Source organism: Mastomys coucha, unplaced genomic scaffold (assembly GCF_008632895.1).
Source record: "Mastomys coucha isolate ucsf_1 unplaced genomic scaffold, UCSF_Mcou_1 pScaffold20, whole genome shotgun sequence".
NCBI lineage: Eukaryota > Metazoa > Chordata > Mammalia > Rodentia > Muridae > Mastomys > Mastomys coucha.
In genome coordinates this window covers 129,082,850-129,106,040 of record NW_022196903.1, presented here as the reverse complement: position 1 = coordinate 129,106,040, position 23,191 = coordinate 129,082,850, and the positions used below count along the sequence as shown (strand labels likewise).

The window sequence follows — 23,191 nt, the reverse complement described above, 5'->3', positions numbered from 1 at the left end:
CTGCTCTCCAATTTAAAGCCACTGGTTAAATAAAAGTGGCTATAGCCAGTTCCTGGGGACAACAGAGGTAGGTGGAGTTTTCAGTTACTGAGCTGGGGTCACAGGTAGGGACAAAGAGAAGAAAGAAAAAAGGGGAGATGGAAGAAGAGGAGGAAGAGGAGGAGGAAGAGAACAAGAAGTCTCTGTTAGATGTGTCGGACAGAGCAGGAGCACTAGGCCTAGTGAGATGCCCTCTGAGGGCAGGCTGATGGAGCAGAAATAACCCAGTGAGACTCATCAGCTGGGGAATTAACAGTCTAGCATATAGAAAAATAGATTAGGGCTAATCCCCCAGTAATCGTGCTAAGCTGATTAAATAAATCCACAGGACTCTGCCTCTATTACTGGGGGTCTGGCTGGGTCATATTAATAACTCATAGAGTTTATTAAAATCCATTTACAGGACAGTTCCTGAGGAATGACACCTGAGGCTGTCTCTGCTCCACCACCCTCCCCCCAACATATACACATCTAATTACTAAGGCTGTCACTACAAGGTATGGGCATGTCACTTCTCAGAACTGGTTTCTGCACTGGCCTAGGTGGACACTCAAAGTTCCTCCAGCTAGGACTCAGTCTCCTTCCTTCCTTCCTTCCTTCTTTCTTTTTGTGCATGTGGGGGAGGAGTGCACTTTGAGACAGGGTCCCTCTATCACTGGCCCTGGAATTCAGTACGTAGAGCAGGCTGGCCTCAAATTCACAGGAACTGGCCTGCCTCCACCTGCAGGGTGATGAGATTAAAGGTGTGTGTGCCCTGGGCCCTGGTTTCTTGGAGTGATCTTTATTTACCTCAGGACCATTCTGATGAGGCATATGATGCACCTCACACGGGGCCCTGGTTTCTTGGAATGATCTTTATTTACCTCAGGACCATTCTGATAAGGCGTATGATGCAAGGCAGACCTTCTTGTGCACCGCCCCAGGAAGCTGACTAATGCTTTCTTAAGGCTGCTGCTTCTCCTGTGGCAGCCTCCAGAAGATGTATCTCTTACCTCCTTCAGTCCCATTCCTGGTTGTCACAAAGGTGAGAAGCACGTCCCGCAGGCCATCTCTATTCACATCAGCCAACTCCAGGGGAGACAGGTCCCCGCCTGGCGTACACATAATGAAACAAAAAGGGCCTGAGCCAGTTACCACAGACTAGTTCTTTTCTGCCAGGTTAGAAAGAAGACAGATGCAAATGCCACCAGCACCCTCCCAGCCCAGGTGGACTGCCGGTCCCCAGACAAGAGGTATGTATCTCCCTGTGCCCAGAGCCCTGGGCATTATACATAAGGCAGAGAGGTTTTATGGAGTTTCTGGCCACACTGGATAAAGTGTAGTGAAATAACCACAACTCAGAAATGCCACTAGGCTAAGGACGCTCTAAGGAACCTGCTTCCCTGGCCAGAGGCCCAGGAAGGGTGCAGCCTAGCAAGGCAAATTGATTATAGATAAGAGCGGCCCTACCCCCACCCCCACAGCAAAGGCTGCAGAGCCTGACTTCTGGAACCTTGTTCAAACAGCACCCTTCCTCCCACCACAGTCAAGGCCAAAATAGCCTCCGAGGGGTGGGGTAGGGCTAGGGTTAGGGGGAGCCAGGGTTAGGGGGAGCAGGGACTGCCATCCCACCTGCAGTGGGGAGGGACGCCTGAAGCTCTACCCTGCCAGCCTGCCCCTCCTCCTCCTCCGTGGGCAGCAGAGGCCTGTGCAGAGCAGAGGTAAGGGAGGGTCCCTTCCTTGGGTCTGAGGAGTCAGAGAATGCCTGCCAAATCTGCAGGGAGCTCAGGCAAGAGTAGAAGCACAAGTTGGTGCAACCACCTTAGCAGAGACTGTTTAGAAAGAACCTGCCCATACGTTCTGATGGGCAACTTTACTAGGCCTTGGGGAAATTTGTACATAACCCTTTGGAAATGTATAAAAATGTTCTTAGAATCACTTATTTAAGAAAGAACTCACTTAGATGTTTATCACCCTAGAAAAATAAATCATGTGCTATTCCTAACATGGAAAGTTAGACCCTGTTAAAAATGAATAGACACTAACTATAAGGCATCAGAATCAATTAATCTCAGGAATGTATCTTTTAAAAAGATGGGGGTGGTAGGGTGTCTGAGTAGTTATAGCTGGTATGCATGAAGCTCTGGCTTCAACCTCCAACACACAAGAAAGGTCAGCGGCACCAAATGCTATGAGGTAGAAGCATTAAGGTGGAAATTCTGGAGGTGGAAGCTAGATCAGGAGTTCAAAGTCAGACTCAGCTACTCCATGAGTTCAAGCCTAACCTGAACTACAAGAGGAACAAACAAACAAGCACAAAACTTGTATTGACAAACCAGGTGTGGTGGCACTCGAGTGTAGTGACATATGGCAATGACCCCAGCACTCAGAAAACTGAGAGAGGAAGTTTAAAGGCCAAGGCCAGCCTGTGCCTCACAGTAAGATCCTGTCCCCCAAACAAAAATTATGTTGAACAAAAATCACTGAAAACTGTCATTCTATTTATATAAAATTCAAAAGAGACAAAATTAATGAACATATCAATGTGGCAAGGCTTTAAAGTCAACTAATGATCAGGCCAGATTCAGAATCAGAGTCTTCTAGGGACAGACAGGGATATGGTCAGGGGACTGGAAGAGGATGGGTGGTGGATGCTGCTGTAATGCTGTAAACTAAAGCCGTCTTCAAGGGACTCAGAGCAGGGTTCAGAAGCACAGAGATCTAGCCTTCTGTCTCATGTCTAGCCTTCCACCTCCTGAGCAACCCTATGCACAGGGGGAAAGACTACGTGGCACACATTAGTTTTTAATATTTGGAGGGAAATCCAGGCAGAATGGCGTGCAATTGTAGCACCCACACTTGGAAGGTGAGGGCAGGAAGCCATCTGGTCTGAGTGGGGAATTCTAAGCCAGTCAGGGTGATGGCAGTGAGACACTGTCTCCAAAAAAATATTTAGGCCGAGAATGGTGGTACATGCTCTTAGTCTGACCACTTGGGGAACAGAGGCAGGGAGATGTCTGTGAGCTCAAAACCTTGGTCCACACAGTAAGTTCCAGGCCAGCCAAGGCTACAGTGAGACCCTGTCTCAAAAAACACAAACTAAACTAAACTAAATGAGACCCAAAACAAAACGACTTGGAGGGAAACTAGAATGTACTAACATATGAAAATTTACAGATTTATTTCTTAAAATCCCGCAACTCACCTCCCGGGGAGCCCAGGCGCCGGCTCCAAGTGCTATGCAGGTCTCTGGGAGGGCAGGGGATGAGGAAGGCGCAGAGCAGTACCAGAACCATGGAGATCACCAGTGTCAGCAGGAAGACAGACGTGCGCACATACGACACCAGGGAAGAGGTGGCCTTCTGCTCCAGACCCCCAAGGGGTTCTGAGGGGAAACCCTCTGGGGTGACTTCTGAAAGGTGCGGCTTTGCGGCCCCAGCCACATCCGCATCCGAGTCAGGCTCCGGAGGGTCTCCCAGGGCACTCTTCCCGTTTTTGACCCCTCCGTTCTTCTGCTGCAAGTTGAGCACAAGATCATCTTCGCTCTCATCACTGTCAGCCTGGGTGAGGGGGTCGTACTCGCCGAGGTCTGGGCTCTTCTTTCCTGGAAAGACAGACAGAAATGAAAGCAAAATCACTCCAACAAACCAGGCTTTACAGCATTTAGACTGGAGTGGCCTTCTGTGTGATTAGGTGGTGGGGGAGGGGATCAGAGGGAGTCCATTGTTCTAGAATTATTGTCTTTCGGGATTAAGAAAATTGAAAAGTAGAATACACTGTGTTAACAGAAATAAGCTAGGCCTGGACAGATACATGCTGCATGTCCTCCCATGTGGGAGCTAAGACAGTAATCACAAGAACAGAGAGCCAGACATTAACGGCTCATGCCTTTACTCTCAATGCTTGTGATGCTAAAACAGAATTGCCATGAGTTCAAGGCTAGCCTGGGCTACAAAGCAGGATCCTGCCCCATGGGCTAGTGATATGTCTAGGTAGGTGAAGGCTAGTTCCTGCTAGGCCTGTGACCTGAGTTCAACCCCCAGGGCCCACACAATGGGAAGAAGACATTCACTTCCATGAGCTGTCATCTGACCTCACTCCCATGCTGTGATGTTTATACATGCTTGGTGGCCCAGGGAGTGGCACAATTTAGAGCTGTGGCCCTGATGGAGTAGGTGTGGTCTTGTTGGAGGAAGTGTGTCATTGTGGTCTTAAGCTTTAAGACCCTACTCCTAGCTGCTTGAAAGCCAGTATTCTGCTAGCAGCCTTCAGATGAAGATGTAGAACTCTTGGCACCTCCTGCACCATGCCTGCCTGGATGCTGCCATGCTCCCACCTTGATGTTAATGGACTGAACCTCTGAACCTGTAAGTCAGCCCCAATTTAATGTTGTCTTTATAAGAGTTGCCTTGGTCATGGTGTCTGTTCACAGCAGTAAAACCCTAACTAAGACACATGCATATACATATAGTTTTTTAAATATAGCAATAAATAAATCCTGTTTCCAAAACTCATAAGAGGAGACTGGGGTATATGTCAGTTTAAGGTAAAATGCTGACCTAGCATGTACAAAGCCCTGGATTAGCCTGAGCACCACAGAAACCAGGCATGGTGGTGAGTGCCTCTTACTCTAACACTCGGGGAACAGTGGCAGAATATGAAGTCCAAGGTCACCCCAGCTTAGTGTGAGGCCAGGTGGCCTCATAAGACACTCTTGGTTTATCAAACAAAGGTGGAGCTGGAGATACAGTGCCGTGGTTACGAGCACTGCTCTTCCAGAGGACCCAGGTTTGATTCCCAGCACCTACACCTAGAGTTGTACCTCACAACTAGGTGCAACTCTAGTTTTAGGGTGTCTGCAGCCCTCTTCTGACCTCCTTGGGTACCAGGCATGCATTTAGTACACAGGCCTACAAATATGCCAATGCCCAAACACATAAATACTTTTCTTTTAAGAGAAGAACAGAACAGCAGTTAGCAGTGCAGTTGAGTAGGAGCAACTACTCAACTACTACTACCCAACGTCCAGCATTCTGTAGCACAGTCCATGACAATGGTTGTCCCTGTGGGTCCCAGGGATTGAACTCAGGTCACTGGTCTTGTGGCAAGCGCTCTTGCCTACAGGAGCATCTTGCCAGCCCAAATATCTGCGCTTCTTATTAGCTTCTTAATTTGATTGAATGTCACTAACAATCATGACCACGGCTTTGATTTTAACTTCTTTATTCATTTATTCCTGTATACACACATGTATACACACATTCACCTATAAATTTGAGGCAGGGGCTCACTCTGTAGCCCAGGCTGTCCTTGAGCCTGCAGTAACCCTCCGACTTCAGCCTCGCGGTCCTGGGATTATATGTGTGCACCCCCACAGCCAGCTTCAGCCTCACGGTCCTGGGATTATATGTGTGCACCCCCACAGCCAGCTTGAGGCCCTGGCTCTTGAGGTAGCTTTCCTTACACCTAGTCTGTTCCTGCGTTAGCTTTTCTCAGAGCCATGAGGCATGATTGTTCCTGATCAACTTCCAGAACAATTCTCTTCTGTATGCTGTCTCTCACAGTGTCTATGGTTTCCCTGCTGTTTCTATGGGAACAAGGCAGCAAGCTGAATACTACATGCCAGCTAAAGAAGTTTGACAAAACCGCACTTCTTAGAACTGCCTGTGATTTGAATGTCCTTGAAGAACAGCTTTCAGGAGAGGTGGAAAGACTGCTATTCTGTGCATGCGTCCTGGGAGAGGTGGCAGTCCGACAGCCTGAACCCTGCTTCTATGCAGACTCTACACTGACTCTAAGGGATGAAGTACAGAGAGGCTTTGGTGTCTGCCCACACTGACTCCTGGCTCCCCGTGCAGTGACCTGTGCCTTCGAGTCAGGCTACAGCCAAGAGAAGCTATGACTAATGAGAACTACAGTTAAACCTTTAACTCTGATGAATTAAAAGATGAAGGTAGTCCAGCTGGTGCTGAGGAAGAATTCCTGGTACAGGTCTCTGTCTTGCTGATGCTCCTCAGACATGACTTTTGTGTGCATAATACACAAAGCAAAGCAGAAAAGCAGACATGGAGACCAGATTTAGGGGAGAGACCTGGAGTGTAAGGCTTAGCATTTGTATAATAAATTGTTCATTAAATAGCATTGCATCCCTCTGGTCTCTCTGGGCTGGTGTCCTGAGCAGACCTTGGGCGTAAACTCTGTAGTCATTCCCAAAACACACAGAGGAAGCTGCTGCACTCCCAGGTGCTCTAACAAGCCAGGGTCACAGGATCCCAGAATCACAGGATCACAGAGACAGCTTGACTCTGAGGAGTTCTGACACAAACAGGATCACAGGAAGAACAGGCTCCAGTCAGATTTAGCAAGGGCAGGTAGCACTAGAGATAACCAGATGGCGGAGGGCAAGCATAAGAAAATAAACAACACAAACCAAGGTTACTTGGCATCATCAGAACACAATTCTCCCACCATAGAAAGTCCTGGACATACCATCACACCAGAAAAGCAAGATTCAGATCTAAAATCACTTCTCATGATGATGATACAGGACTTTAAGAAAGACATAAATAGCACCCTCAAAGAAATACAAGAGAACACAGGTAAATAGCTAGAAGCCCTTCAAAAGGAAACACAAAAATCCCTTAAAGAATTACAGGAAAACACAATCAAACAGGTGAAGGAAATGAACAAAATCATCCAGAATCTAAAAATAGAAACAGAAACAATAAAGAAATCAGAAAGAGAGACAGCCCTGGAGATAGAAAACCTAGGAAAGAAATCAGGAGTCATAGATGCAAGCATCACCAACAGAATAGAAGAGAAAGAAGAGAGAATCTCAGGGGCAGAAGACACCATAGAAAACATTAACACAACAGTCAAAGAAAATGCAAAAAGCAAAAAGCTCCTAACCCAAAACATCCAGGAAATCCAGGATGCAATGAGAAGACCAAACCTAAGGATAATAGGTATAGAAGAGAGTGAAGACTCCCAGTGTAATGGGCCAGTAAATATCTTCAACAAAATTATAGAAGAAAACTTCTGGGGGCTAGAGCAATGGCTTAGTGGTTAAGATCACTGACTGCTCTTCCTTAGGTCCTGAGTTCAAATCCCAGCAACCACATGGTTGCTCAACCACTCATCCATAATGAATTCTCCTCTTCTGGAGTGCCTGAAGACAGCTACAGTGTACTTATATATAATAATAAATAAACCTTTTTAAAAAAAGAAAGAAAATACATTAAGAAAAAAGGAAAACAAACACCAAATGCACTAAACAAAGAAAGAATTTTAAAAGCAGTAAGGGAAAAGGGTCAAGTAACCTATAAAGGCAGGCCTATCAGAATTATACCAGACTTCTCACCAGAGACTACGAAAGCTAGAAGATCCTGGGCAGATGTCATACAGATGCTAAGAGAAGACAAATGCCAGCCAAGGATACTATACCCAGAAAAACTCTCAATTACCATAGATGGAGAAAACAAGATATTCCATGACAAAACAAAATTTATACAATAGGTTTCCACAAATCTACCCCTACAAAGGATAATTGATGGAAAACACCAACATAAGGAGCAAAACTACACCCTATAAGAAGCAAGAAAGTAATCTTTCAACAAATCCACACAAACCTAATTCCACCTCTTACAACAAAAACAACAGGAAGTGACAATTACTTTTTCTTAATATCTTAATATGAGAAATTAATATTACCAACATATCCTAATCGATTGAAATCCAAAAATATGAGGAATTAGAAATTTGTTGATTGTCATCCAATGGTCTCTCTAATTTGGTAATTGGAGAAATAGGTCCAATATTGTACAATCTATATACACTTTCAGCTTGTTTGTTCATGACAGTGTCTTGCTATGTACAACATAAGGGTCTTGAAATCTTGCTTCTCCTATCTCAGCCTCTCTATTAGTAGTATTGTTTATTTCATGTTTTTACACTATACTATGGTTTTCAGAACAGCTTATATATTTCAAAAGGTTTTATATACCCAAAAGAAACATAGACAATTAACTTTGGAGGTGGCTTGTAAGGAAAACCAAATACTGAGACTGAATGCTTTGCTTGATGTTCATAACTCTCGTATCAAGTTTGAAGAAGAGGACTTTATAAGTTACTCTTTCTCTGAGATGAATGCTTTTCCAAATTATCACAGCTAATGAACCAGATTCTTACCCACACCTAATGTCTGTGCCACCCTCCAAGTAGAACCATTGTTCATTGAAACAGTGAATGACTTTATGGATAGATCATCTTAATACACACACCATTTCTTAAATGAATGTAACCTGTTCTCTGTGGGCTGAGAATAAAGTCACTCACTCAAGTCAAATAGCTTTGACCATAGCAGGAAGTTGGTATCCAAAAATCATGCCTACAATTCATTTCTTGGCACAGCAGAATTGTCAACTCTCAGCTTAGCTACGATGGAGGTAAAATTCTTTGGTGATGTGAGGATCATTGAAGTATAGCCTTTTTACAATGACATCCAATGTCTAAAAATTGTTCTTATTTTGGGCTAGTACCACAGTAAGAGCCAAGATTTTAAACCCTACTAAATACAAAACAAACTAACAAACAAAAAGACTTTATATATCTATGTGCATTTAAGAAAATACTAGTAGTGGTATATTATTTTGAAATATACAGTTAATATGTTTGGAGTTATTTAAAATTTATATTGAGAAAAACGTATGTCTTTTCAGTATTGCTATAGACAAGCATCTACATAAGACTGTTCAATTGATTGTTGTTTTATATCAAACAACTTTTAAAATACTCACTTTTATTGTTATAATATTTTATAAATTTTAAGGAATATGACAAAAAAAGGTATTGTAGGTATTGAAGGGGGGTCTCTGGGAGGAGTTGGGATACAAAAGGAAAACAAGAATGTGACTTAATTCTATTTACTTAAAATATGTTTTTAAATGTTAACAAATTCAGATAAATTGAAATCATGTAACTTTTCTCATCATAATACAATAAAAGTTAAAAAATAAAAAATATATAACTAAAAATAAAAAAAAACAGCATTCCACAGGATCATTATACAGCATTTAGCACTTTCTAAAAATACAGACTACACTAGGTAATGTAGTAATCAATTAACTAGGAGTTCCTCTTTATTTTCATTTTCAAAGCTATTCATTTTATACAGTGAACGTGATCTTCTGCTTATTTTTATGTTGGGTCTATTTTACATTATGCCTTAGCTTTCTAAATACTAAGTTGGGTGGGGACGGCACCCGCCCAACTCCCGTGTGTGTGTGTGTGTGTGTGTGTGTGTGTGTGTGTGTGTGTGTGTGTGTGTATTTGCCTGTGTGTGCCCATATAGAGGGCAAAGGTCAAGTTTTGGTATCTTCCTCTCATTTTTTGAGATATGGTCTCGCACTAAAACTGAGCTGAGCATCTTGGGCTAGAACAGCTGGCCAGCAAACCCCCAGGATCTTCCTATCTCAGACTCTCAGCACACCGGAGGCAAAGGCAAAAAGACTGAGGACCAACCCAAAATTGAGGCTAGCCTAGTTTATATATTCTAGGCCAACCCAGACAACATGGTAAGCTCATAATCATCTGTAACTCCAGATCCCTAAGGTCTTAGGTCTTATAAACTCCCCTGGCCTCCATAGGCACTCCATGCATGTGCTGAGCAAACATACATACATACATACATACATACATACATACATACATACATACATAATGTCTTGATCAGGGTTTCTATTCCTGCACAAACATCATGGCCAAGAAGCAAGTTGGAGAGGAAAGAGTTTACTCAGCTTACACTTCCACATTGCTGTTGATCACCAAAGGAAGTCAGGACCAGAATTCAAGCAGATCAGGAAGCAGGAGCTGATGCAGAGGCCATGGAGGGATGTTCCTTACTGGGTTACTTACCCTGGCTTGCTCAGCTTGCTTTCTTATAGAACCCAGGACTACCAGCCCAGGGATGGCACCACCCACAATGTGCTAGGCATCCCCACTTGATCACTCATTGAGAAAATGCCTTACAGCTGGATCTCATGGAGGTATTTCCTCAAGGGAGGCTCCTTTCTCTGTGATAACTCCAGCTTGTGTCAAGTTGACACACAAAACCAGCCAGTACACATACATACAGGCAAAACACCCATGCACATAAAAGAAAGTTTTTAAAAGCAAAAAAGTGGAGAGATGGCACATCAGTTAAGAGCATCGGCTGCTCTTCCAGGGGACTAGGGTTTAACTCCCAGCAAGTACATGGTAAATCACAACTGTCTGTAATTCCAGTTCCAGAGGATCCAGTGCTATCTTTTGGCCTCTAAGAGAACTGGGCACACAAATGGTTCAAAGGCATACATGTAGACAAAGCACTCATACACATAACATACATAAAATTTTTTCTGACACAAGGCTTCTCTGTGTAGCCCTGGCTGTTCTAAAACTTGTAGACCACACTGACCTCAAACTCAGAGACCTAACTGCCTCTGCCTCCTAACTGCTAGGATTAAAGATGTTTGCCACCGCTGTCCAGCCTGATAAACAAATAAATTAAAAAATACTCCTGACAACCAAGAAAACATTAAATCTTGAAATCCTGGGGTGAAATTTAGAAGTTCATATTATCTTTGTTTCAAACTGTGTCTCCTTTCAAATATCTAGCAAGCAGGGCCCTTGGCACCCAGCTGAATGTGACAAGTGGCAGGGAACCCACTATCTCCATCTACCACTTGGGACAAGACATGAGGAGGTCAAGGACAGCTTCAGCTACATAGTGAACCAGCTTGGGCTGCATGAGGTATTCTCTAACCAAAAGAAAAGAATTCAGCTGTTCCCTATGTAAAGACCAGTTTGGCTCACTTACCAGCTCTGTGTACCCTTCCTTCTCTTAACTCTATACGGCCCCAAGTTCTCCATTTATAAACTATAATAATTATCATCCGCATCTCCTGCTTGTTATAAGGATTAGGTAAGGGCCATACAAACGGCCCTCAGAGCCTGGATTATGATCGTAATCAATTTGGGCCTCTTTTATTATTGCCTAAACATGCCAACAGCCATTGCCCGGCCTTTTCTCCTCCAGGTTAGACTCCTCCATCTTCTCCAGCCCATGATTTGAAGGGTGACCCTTCTCTGCACACAATGTGGCATGCCTGCCCTTTTTAAAAGTAGGTTTGCTGGAAGTGAATGAAATGCAAGGGTGTGGTCTGGCCACAGACAGGGCAGAACCATGCCATCACACTCGCGATAATTCACTGTTTCAGGAAACGTTGGTAGCTTTCTTGGCAGCCTCACACACCAATGCTCCCAAAGATTCCACAGATTCTGAACTACCCTCAGGCCACCCTGTCTATCACCTTATCCCTGGGGTTTGAGCACCAAGTGGAAAATTTAGCAGCAGCATCTACTTCGATCAATCTTGGCAGTCTCTGCCTCCCAAGGTTCCCAAAGAAACACAACTGCCCAACTGAAAGCACTGAAGATACCCAGTTAACAGGCCACCTGAAAGGCCACTCACTTTTACTGTGACTCTTACACTGGGAAGGAAGAGGCTCTGGCATCACATGCTACAGAAATGCAGACAATTTTAGTGAACCTATAAAAAATAATTACTGGCTACACAGAGAAACCCTCTCTTGAAAACAAAAACAAAAACAAAAACAAAATAATTACTGGGTGTTCTTTTGTAGGAATACACACTTCAAATTAATAACGTCCTGGGAGGAACTTCTGTCATTGAACCTTGCTTAAAATCAGAAGAGAGGAGGGAGAAAGAAAAAGAATAAAAGAAGGAGGAGGGAGTGGGGAAGGAAAAGAGGGGGAACCCAATACATTCCCAACACACAATGTATGAACAATTGCTGCTGAATTCAAGAAATTCTATCTCCTACAATAACAGGAGATACACACATCAGTACTTGAACAAGGAACTCAGAGTCCATAGAATTGAGGAGGAGGAGGAGGAGGAGGAGGAGGAGGAGGAGGAGACTGTGGTAAGAATTTAAAACGTCTCAACTGCCTACCGTCTTCTGCACTGACCCAAACATCCCGGGTGTCTTAACTCATCAAATCCTCATTTGACCCTATCTGAGGCGTCTAATACCTATTTTATCAACAAAAGAATTGGAACACCAATATCTAATAAAAAAAAAAAAAAGAATTGAAACACTGACGTAATTTGCCTAAGACCTCAGGAGCTAGGGAGAAGCAAAGCCCAGGATTCACACCCAGGCATCAAAGAGTAGGCCCACTTGTTCTGACTGATAAGACCCTCCCTTGTCTCATGAATGTGTAAACCAACCAATAATTTCATCCCTGAAAAAATAAAGTCTAGGGCCACAGAAACACCTATGAGCCCTGTCTCGGGACACAAAGCAGAAGCACAGAAACGAGAAAAAGTGCAGGTGATGATCTCTACAGGAAGCAAGCTGCCCAGTGGCTAGAGAGGAGCTGCAGGCATGTCAGTCCTGAGGGGTCTGGTTGCTTTGCAGAGAGACTAGCTGGGAGGCAGAAACCACACAATAGCTCAGAGGACCATGTGATACAGAGTATCACTAAGCTGTGCACAATAACCGTGATCTTGGTTGGAAAACTTAAGGCTGTCCTGGGATTAAACTGGTAGCAACTAAAGCATAAACTGGGAAACTAGAAGAGTGCTCGCCTGGCAAGCACAAGGCCCCACACAAAGCCAGACGCAGCCACACACACCTGCAGCCCTCACACTGAAAAGTTGAAGCAGGAGGATCAGAGCCCTCATCTGGAAATGAGTCGCAGGCTAGCCTGGGCTACATAAGATCCTGTCCTCAAAAGCAAAACAAAACAAACACCCGGGTGCGAGAAGCAGAGTCAAGGGGAATGCCACAAGATAAAGCCCAGCCTGGTCTACATAAAAGGCCAGGCCAAGCTCTACAGGGAGAACATGTCTTAAAAATAAAGGATGTCAGGCAAGGTGGTGCACACCATTAATCCCAGTATTCAGGAGGAAGGACGGTGGGGACAGTGGGTAGGTATCTCTGAGAAAAGGCCAGCCAGGTCTACATAGTAAAACTCAGTCTTAAAAACAAAACAAAACCAAAACAGAGTAAACGAAACAAAAAGGAGCCCAGATCTACTTTCACAACTCAAGCAACAAAGGTTAAGTGTGAAGTTCATAGGTAAGAGATTTCAAACCAGCACAAAAACGCTACCTTAGCACAACTCTAAGCCCTGCATTCTGCTAGCCTGGACAGACAGCAGAGGAAGTACATTGCTGGGAAAGGGGTCTGAGCTCCACGTCCTCATTAAATCCTAGCTTCCAGCTGCCCCAGCTCTCTGCCTTGGCAAACTCTGCTCCCCACTCAGCCAGTAACCCGGAGGACCACAGCTACCCCATCAAAACTGCAGCAGTCCAGAAAAAGGAACCAACATTAGCATTCACTCCATAAGACCCCACAGAGCTCTACAAACACTCAAGGGAGGCTACAACACTATTAATACTGCAAGCAAATTCAGAAGAAGATGTCAGGGGAGCAGGTAGGGATACGGCTCAGCCCTTGCCCAGCATGCCTAAGGTCCTGGGTCCCACCGCAGCACAGCTTCTAGAAGGGTACACCAATCCCACAGTAAGTGAAAGAGATATTGAGCACTTTATTTCCCAGTGGACTCCAAAAAATTAAATAATGTTATTTCTGGAATAAAGATTCGTAAAAAGATGTGCTACTTCCAAGAGGCAACCACAATTCAGGAGGTGAAAAGTTAACTACCAGGAATCAGGAGAACAATGGGGGAAAAACAATAAAGCAAATTTAGAAAAGACACTCTTATTGGTCCGGCACCCCTAGTCTCCATAGCCGAGGCAGGAGAATCACAAATTTAATGGCTACCTGGTTAGGACTCTGTGTCAAAAAAAAAAAAAGGCAACAACAAAAAGAATTATAGAATCGGCAAAAAAGAATAGCTATTTCTGAAAGCAGACATAGACAATGACTGCTGTAAACCTAAAGTCAATGGCTAACAAAGCTGGCCTTTCCTTATGAGCACTTTGAATATCTCCCCTCAGGCCGAAGCTTTTGGAAAATTGGCCCACATAGTTAAAGAGCAAGTAAGTTCAAAGCAAGGCAGGCTGGCCTCCCTCCTCTACCTCCCAAGGTCAAGCTTTCCGAAACAGTGAGTGTGGAGCCCCATGCCTATATCCCAGAACTCAGCAGGGGCAGGCAGGCAGGGGGTTGGGGTGAGGGATGCCTGGAATTCCACCGACCAGCCCAGGCTTCAAAAAGATACCCTGTCTCAAAACACTCAATCCAGGACTGAAAACAATATCTCAGTGGTTAAGCACACACATGCCTCTCCCAGGGAGCATGGGTTCAGCTTCCCTATCCGTTTTAGGTAGTTGACAACTGCCTGTAACTCCAGGACCTGATGCCCTCTTCTGGCCTCCATGGACACTGCACTCACATGTGTGAACCCATGCATACACTTGCACTTGATTTTTAAAAAATTTAAAACCTCAAACCAAACAAAAACCAAGAAATTGACCAAGCGCAGAGATATGTAGAACTGAAGAGGAAAGAAAATGGACCAGGTACTTAAAGGAGATGCAAAAGAAGATGGAGAGAGCCTGTGATACAGGCAAACCTAACTGCAGGATAAATGGAGCACAGCGGGCAAAGAGGACCCGGTACAGAATCTCCACCACTGGACATTCTCAGACAAGCACACGACTTCAAGGGCAAAGGGATAGCTTGGGGAACCAAGTTCTAACAATGACAGAAGGCAAACTGGCAGTTGGTGCAGTGAAGCACCTAATTCACTAGGTTCAAGAGTTTGAGGACAGCCTGGGAAAGAGATAGCGAGATGGCTCAGTGGGTGGCAACCCTGGCAATCTGAGTTCAATCCCCAGGACCACATGATATAAACTGACTCCTTCCTTGCAAGTTATCCTCTGCCTTCCACGTGTGTCCCACACATGCATGCCCCTTGCCGCCATCACACATGTGCATGCGCCCGCACACACGTGTGCGCACACACACACACACACCCCAAAGAACAAATGTATTTTTAAAACCCTTTACTAGGTTAATTCCCCCTACTTGTAGTAGCACATGCCTACAATCACAACACTTAGGAGGTGGAGGCAGGGGATCAGGCATTTATAGTCCATCTCTGCTGGTGGTGAGTTCCAGACCAGCCTGGACTACATGAATAGTGGGAAGAGGGCAACAGAACTACAAAGTCCTCAGGGGAAGAACTCACGGTATAAAGTTCAGGGCCTCTGAAGTATGGAGTAAGCACCCCAGAGCATAGAGCCGCCACTGGCTGAGCACCCAGAGCATAGAGCCACCACTGGCTGAGCACCCAGAGCATAGAGCCACCACTGGCTGCTGCCTTTGAAGATCCCAGGAGACTGGCGAGAGATCCGGACCAACCTCTGGAGCATGATAAATATTTGCATGTACACTAACATAGAGAATATGAAAACAAATGCTGCCTTAGTTACTACAGACTACAAATTTTGGCTAGGCAAAGGTTTTTTTCTATCCACAGAAAGACAACAGAGACGGGCAGAACAAGAAGTCCCTGACTAGCCTTAGGTCACACTCAGGCCAGACATAAACCTGTGCGTCACAGTCTAGGACCTAGACTCAGTCTGAGTCTGCTGCTTCCGGTGAGCACAGCCAGTGAGCACAGGTGTGTGTGTGCATGTGTGTTGTAAACATGTGATGTGTGATATATATATATATACACATGTGCATGTGCATGTGCATGTGCATGTGACTGTGGTACAAATGTATATATATGGTATGTGAATGTATGGTATATATACATAAAGTATATGTATGTGGTGCGATATATGTATGTATGTGATTGTGGTACACATGTATATGGTATATGTGTATGTGTATGTATGTATATGCATATATACACACATATAATATATATGTGCAGTGTGTGTATATATATATATACATACACACATATAATGTATATGTATGTGCAGTGTGTATATTATATGTGTGGTGTGTATATACATGGTATATATATATGTGCAGTGTGTATGTGTGGTATGTGTATACATGGTATATATGTATGTACAGTGTGCATGTATGTGTATGTGTGGTATGTGTATAGATGGTGCACATGTATATATAGTGTGTGTGGTACAATATGAGAAGGGTACATGTGTGGTATATGTACAATGTATACATGGTGATGTGCGTACACACACCAGAAAAGGATGCCAGGAATCCTGTTGTTTTGTTCTCTACTTTATATTCTTAGAGAAAGCCCTCACACTGAACCTAAGCTAGGCTGGGAGGCTAGCAAGCACCAGCAATCTTCCCGTTTCTACCCACTGCAGCACTGGGCTTACTAGGTGCACGTGTGGCCATGCCCAGCTTTTTATGTGGGTGCCAGGAATTCAAACTCAATTCCTCAGGCTTGCACAGCAACCACTCTTCCCCACTGAGCCATCTTCCCAGGCTCTAATTTCCAGTCAATGAAATGTCCGCCAAGAGGCTCTGGTGAGATGACTTAGTAGCTGAGAGCACGAGCTGCTCTTGCAGAGGACTGCATTCAATTCCTCCCACCCATGTGAAGCAGCTCACAAGCTCCTGTACCTCCGGCACCAGGTGGGCTGCTATGCCTCCAGCCACCAGGGGCTCCTGTGAACACATGAACATGCCCGCACAGACCCCCCCACACACACACACACAAAGACACTTATGTAACTAACGTTTTTATGTTTGCAGTGAATGTAAGAGAAGACACTGGTTTCATAACACATAGATATAAAAGCTTTTGGGAGCCTGCTTTTCCTCCTAGGAGGCCGAGTTAGTGACTCAACAGTGTCCCTGCATGGTGCGGAGGAAGCATGTATGCAGGGAAACAGCTGTGCTGTGCCCAAATGTCCTTAGGGAGAGACACTGAGATGTGTGCTACCCTGAGATACCCGGTACCACAGCATAGACCGTAACCTACACACGCGAAGGGACAGGTACCTATACGAAAGTAAATAACCCCCAATATAGGTTAGTTTATCTAGGGGCACAGACTCTCTAAGTCACATATCATAAAATAAACCACAACAATAACATTGTGCTTTAACAGTCCCTTCACTGCTTGACCTTCAAACTTTAAAGCTAAAAAAACATATACCTAAGAGATAAGCTGCCCTACAAGCTTTATAAATGCCACATTGTGCCTCTGTTACTTATTAACCTCATGCCAAGCCTGGGAGCCAAACACCTTTCCAACCTGAGCTCAGTGAACAGGTTTTAGATTATGAAATGCATCCCCAGCAGAGCTTCGTCCCTGGATCTGCTGGATGGGCCCTTCGGTCACGTACCACCCCCATAAGCTACTAATGACCCAAACTACGGCTAATGTGTCAGAAGCTAATTAAATTCCTAAGGACAACTATCTCTTGTACTATTCCAAATAACCTTGTGAGATAAATATGCAAAGTGGTATGTGGCACGTAGAGAATGTTCTAGAACAACACCACTATTGCAGATGAGGAAACTAACGCTTAAAGAGATAAAGCCGCCAAGCAAGTGAAGAATGCCTTTAGTCTGGGACATGGCTGAGGATGTAGTTCAGCCACGCAGCCAATCAGCCCGTAGCTTGCCTAGCCTAGGATGGGACCCTGAGCACAGAAGTCAAATCAAACCTGATCCAGTCAAATCCAGAGCCCCTCTCCTGCTCTTACCCACCATTCCATCTGCTTCCCTCACACAGGAAAGCAGTAAGAGACTTAACTAAGGTAACACAACCAGGACCACAGTCTCATCGTCCCGATTTCAAGGTATCCAAAAAACAGCTTTGAGAAAGCAACTTCTACCTAATACAAAAGCCACAAATTATATTTTGGGTAGTGAAGGAAAAGGGCCAAGTAGAGACCAAGGAGAAAAACAAGCCAAAAAAAAGAAGGAGGAGGAGAAGGACGAGGAGGAGGAGGAGGAGGAGGAGGAGAAGAAGAAGAAGAAGAAGAAGAAGAAGAAGAAGAAGAAGAAGAAGAAGAAGAAGAAGAGGAAAATCCACATCACTTACAGTAAATAAAGATACAGTGTGTAGGCCTTAGTATTGATCATAACTCATCCCTTAGAGCCAAACTGCCTTCCGGACACAGGAATCCATCACCCCGGACTGTCAACTGATGAAATAACTATATGGAGGAGTAGTCAATGTGCACCACATTCTCACAACGAAGACTCAAAAGAGCTCAGGCAAGATATTCTCCCATTATTTTTTAAATGATTATTTTGAAGAGTATACAAAAAGATTGTGTTTTTCTCATATTTGCCCCAGTATTGTCTCTTGTTCCACCTCCACTTGACTATTACTACCTTATTATTTTTTTTTTGTCAGTGCTAGGGTGGAACTTGACTCTGTGGGTGCTGACTAAGCATGTACCCCCCCCCCCCAGGTACATACCCTTTCTGTAGTTTTAGTCTCAGAGAGAGTAGCAATCGTCTATGCTGAAATAAAACAAGGACTCTTAAAAAAAAAAAGGCTAAAAATGCCTGGCATTTAATTATGCCTTTGAGAAGATAGCATTCAAACCGTCGGGGAAACAGTCGAGGTACTTTCTTCAAAGTAAATGAATCATGCAGGGAAAACATGTCTCTCTCTCAATTTCAGTATTATGTACACACTCCAAGACAGATCTTATCAACGTTCTCTCCAAGCAGCCAGTGAAGGGGAGAAAGATCTAAAGACATGGAGTCTCCAGTCATCTAAGACACAAGGCCGGTTTCAAGGTAGCCGACTAGAAACTCTTTGAGAACAAACTCCCTTGCAGCCCTCCTAGGGCCTCAGGCTGATTATCAGAGATATATCCTTTCTAACGTGGCAGAGAAAATAACTGCTTCCCCTCTTGCGTGATCAGCCAATAAACGCTTATAACTTAGTGTTTAATTTTTTAAGTGGAGCCACAAATCTTTCGAAAGCCCTAAATGTTTAAATTTTGCTAACGACAGAATAAATGCGCTTTGGTTAAAACTGCAATTCAAATAGCACAGTGCCCTACTGTGCGACCCCGTGTGATTCAATTAGCCATTTTCCTAATCTTTCCTCTTTCCTCTTTCCACACAGGAGGAAGGAGAACACCTGCCTGGGCTAGCTCACAGCTAGGCTGCTGTCAGTAAGTGGATGCTGTTCCGCCCAGGCCACTCACTTACAGTCCTGCAGCCCCCGGCTCCCCCTCTGGTCCAGCCCCAGATAGCACCAGCTAGTCCGGGCGCTCAGGGAAGGATGCTCCAATGGCCGACCTTCCCTTGAGACCGCGGCGACACTCGCTCTGACCTGACAGCCACCGTCGCGCCCCTCCACTTTCGACCCGGCCCCGCGCGCCTCCAGCAGTGTCTGCCCTGGGAGTCCCCGAGAGTCCCCAAGTGTCCCCGAGCGTCCCCGGTCCCCGACTCACACCCGGGAGCCCCCTTCCTATCCCCCGGGCGCTGCAACCCTCCCAGCCAAAAGCCAAGCCCCGCCGCGCCACGCCTCGCTTCGCCTCTCTCCCCAACCCAGGTCTCCACAGCGTGGTCGCTGGGCTGCAGACTCCTTACCCGGGAGCTTGAGCGCCCTGGACAGCACTGTCGCCATGGCGGAGGCCCCCGTGCGCGTGCGCGCGCCGCGTCCTGCCGGGAAGTGTAGTTCGCTGCGAACCGCGCGTGGGGCTGCGGGCGGGAAAGGTGCGACCTGCCGCGAGCCGGGCTAGGAGGAGGCGTCCACTGTCGCAGGTCACTGGCGCGGCGTAGCCCTAGGTTGAGTTGCTTGCGCCTCAGCAGCCGGTAAGGAAAGTCATCTCTCCCCTACCGGAGTGCGCAAAGCCTGGAATGAGATTGTAGATACTTTGGAAGGCACGGGCTGTGAAGTTCGCGTGGGTTTAGAATTGACAAACTGGATTTGAAGCCTGCCTGCGCTATTTACTACCTGGGCCATCTATCTTGGCAAGCCACTGAGACTCGGCTTTGTTTGTGCTGACAGCCAGCCAGTTTTGGAACTGGCTTCGTAGGTGAGGGTGACCTTGAACTCCTGATCCTTCTGCTTCCACTTCCAAGCACCAGATTTGTTTGTTTGTTTAATTTATTTATCTATGGCTTGGTGTGGTTGAGTTTGCCTTTCTGAGACAGACAAATCTCTGAGTTTGAAGCCAACCTGGTCTACATAGAGTCCCAAGCCAGCAGGAACTGCATAGTGAGACCCTGTTTACATACATACATACATACACACACACACACACACACACACACACACACGCACACGCACACGCACACGCATACATAGATGTATTCATTAGTTCGTTTACTCATTTATTGGTTTAATTTGTTTATTTATTTATATTTTGAGATCATGTAGTACAAACTGGCATTGAATTGGCTATATAGTTGAAACTGGCCTGGAGTTCCTAATCCCCCGGCCCTCACTGTGTAAGCGCTGGAATTACAGACATGCAACACCACACCTGGCTGGCTCTCTTAAATGAAAGTGATGCTATCTCCTTGTTGCTTAGAGAATTAAGGGACACCATCCTTTTAAAGCACGCAGCTCCTGTAACTCTTTCCCCATCCCACATGCAGACTGAGGTGGCAGACTGGAGCCGGCAGGGTTCTCACTGGCAGGCACCAAGAGATGGGCATTTTAGTGCAGAAATACTGAAAGCATTAGCTTGACTCTGGAGCTTCTCAGTTATCTAGTCTTGTCTCCCCACCATCTGCTTAATGCTGATAAACCGCTCCTGTTCCCAAGAGCTGTTCTGAGAGTCAAATGTAGACGTGCAAAGCCCTTAGCACCAGCCGCTGACGTGCCATCAGGAGCCTAGTGCCCTTCTGGCTGATGTCTCATTGTTGTTATTTGAGACAGAGTCATACTGTGTCAACCAGGCTAGTCTGGAACTCCCAGAGGGCCATCTGCCTGCCTCTGCCTCCCCAGTTCTGAGATTATAGACATGTAATTACCATGGAACCTGGCTAATTAATGTTTTGATTTTTAATTTACTAAGTAATAAAATTGTAAATTTGGGGGCTAGAGAGATGGCTTAGTGATTGAAAGCATTCACTGGCTGCTCTTCCAGAGGCCCCAAGTTCAATTCCCAGCACCCACACAGGCAGCTCCCAACCTTCTGTTAACTCCTCCAATGCCCTCTCTGACTTCCTTGGGCACCAGGCACACACATGGTACACAGATAAAGATGCAGGCAAAACACTTATACACATAAAAATGAATAAAACTTTTTAAATAAAAAGAGTGAGCCACCCTATATCACAATTAATATTAACAATGATGATAATTTTTGGCTTAATGATTTAAGTGTTATTTCTTCTTTAACATTTATTTATCTTGTGTATGTATGTCTGTGATTCTGATTATATGCATACTTTTGAAAACCCATTTTCTCCTTCCACTGTGTGGGGGTCGGGAATTGAACTCAGGTGGTCAATGCTAACCCCAAGCACCACTAAGCCATGTCACTGGCCCCTTATGTGCTGACACTTTCAATGTTCTATAATTATTGAAGTGTTCACAGTTTTTCAGCTTCTCTGCACATGCTTAAAAGCCATACTTTATATCAATGTAAGTCATCTAAGAAAAGAAACAAGTCATGACAAGCCGTAGCTGCTTGCCTGGTGTCAGGTTTAGTCATGAGAACGCATTCAGAGATGTGCAGACCGATGTCAGTGGCCCTGGAATATGAGAAGGATATAGATGGTCAGGAACTTGAGCACACGGGACAGGTTGGTGACCCAGAGTAGCGGTTACACAGGGCAGAGAAAGGAGAAAAACCCGTGCACTTTCCATAGTGAAAAGATAAGAGTATCCCTGTCCATGTAATGCAAATGAAATGAAGTTGTGCACATTACAGTTGGAAAACTTTGCAGTCGCAAAGGGCATGGTGACACACCGGTAAAGTCAGTACTCCGGAGGCTGTGGCATCTTGGAGATCCAGTTTGGTGTGCCAGCCTGGGTTGTGTAAAGAGATACTATCTCAGGTTTTGTTTTTTGCTTTTTAAAGGATCCAGGGAGACGGTTCAGTGGTGAGGTGCTTGCTGGACAAGTGTGACAATCTGAGTTCAGACACTCGGCACCCCATAAAAGCTGGACATGCTTGCATGTTCCTGTAGTCCCAGCATTTGGTTGGAGGACAGCAGAACCTGGGGTTCTCCGTCTAGCCAGACTAGTAGAAACCTTGAGTTTCAGATTCAGTGAAGAGTGCTCTTTGGTTTTTGTCAGCTTGACAGAGCTAGAATCATCTGGGAAGAGGAGCCTCAACTAAGAAGATGTCTCCATCAGGCTAGCCTATGGGTGAGCCTACCAGGCATTTTCTTGAATGATGACTGGTATGAGAGCCCATTGTGGGCAGTGCCACCCCTGGTCACGTGATCCTGGGCTGTATAATAAAGTCGGCTAAGAGAGCCCTGGGGAGCAAGCCAGTAAGCAGTGTTCTTCCCTGGCTTTTACTTCAGTTCCTGCCTCCAGGTTCCTGCCTTGAGTTCCTGCCCTGGCTTCCCTCGATGATGAAACTAACACAAATCGGTTTGTTCACACAATAACACGAAAACTAAGACCATGTCTCAAAAAAAAAAAAAAAAAAAAAAGGTAGAGAGGCATAGATAAAGATACCCCAAAACAAGCTCCGGACTCCACATGTGTAGTCACACATATGCACACACACAACAATATAAGTTTAGAACTTTGCTTTAAATGGAATGTTTATTCTAAGTGCCCCATGCACACCGGCACACATATACACACCAACACATATACACACCCAACAGGTATACACACTGACACTCATATACACACCCAACACATGCACACCAACATACATATACACACCCAGAGGGAAGCAGATGCCAAGAATCCATGGCTCCCTGGCTTTTATCCATTTTGTGTGCATCCCCCTCAGGGGTCTCCTTCTTGTCCCATTTCCTCATTTGAGCCTAAGAATTACAGCTCAGAATCAGATCCCCCCCCTTTTTTTCCAATTTATGTTAGTATTTCTTTGGGGGAAGAGGAATCTTCCAGGGACAGTCTAATTCTAATCCAGGCTGACTTGGAATTCACTGAGTGTAAGGAACATGGGTCAACCCTCTGCTCCCATTCAGTTTAAAGGAAACAAACAAATGAACCAACACCTTAGAGCAGTCCCCAAAGGCGTCGGGACCCTTGCCTCTGCACAGAGCAGTCCCCAAAGGCATTGGGACCC

General features: G+C 45.2%; 1 protein-coding gene across 6 annotated transcripts in view; it reads right to left on the bottom strand.

Moving 5' to 3' along the window:
• Fam234b (family with sequence similarity 234 member B) overlaps positions 1–23,191 on the bottom strand; it is a 114,760-nt gene that overhangs the window by 81,656 nt on the left and 9,913 nt on the right. For 3 of the 6 annotated variants that reach the window (XM_031383654.1, XM_031383656.1, XM_031383659.1), the window contains exons 2-4: positions 19,551–19,815; positions 3,224–3,622; positions 1,032–1,160 (exon numbers count right to left, since the gene is read on the bottom strand). In XM_031383654.1, the coding sequence (XP_031239514.1) occupies positions 1,032–1,160; positions 3,224–3,622; positions 19,551–19,587 (565 nt within the window). In that variant the 5' untranslated portion in view covers positions 19,588–19,815. Of the gene's footprint in view, positions 1–1,031; positions 1,161–3,223; positions 3,623–19,550; positions 19,818–23,191 lie in introns of those variants that run through there. The other 3 variants (XM_031383658.1, XM_031383660.1, XM_031383655.1) reach the window with 2 other exon arrangements.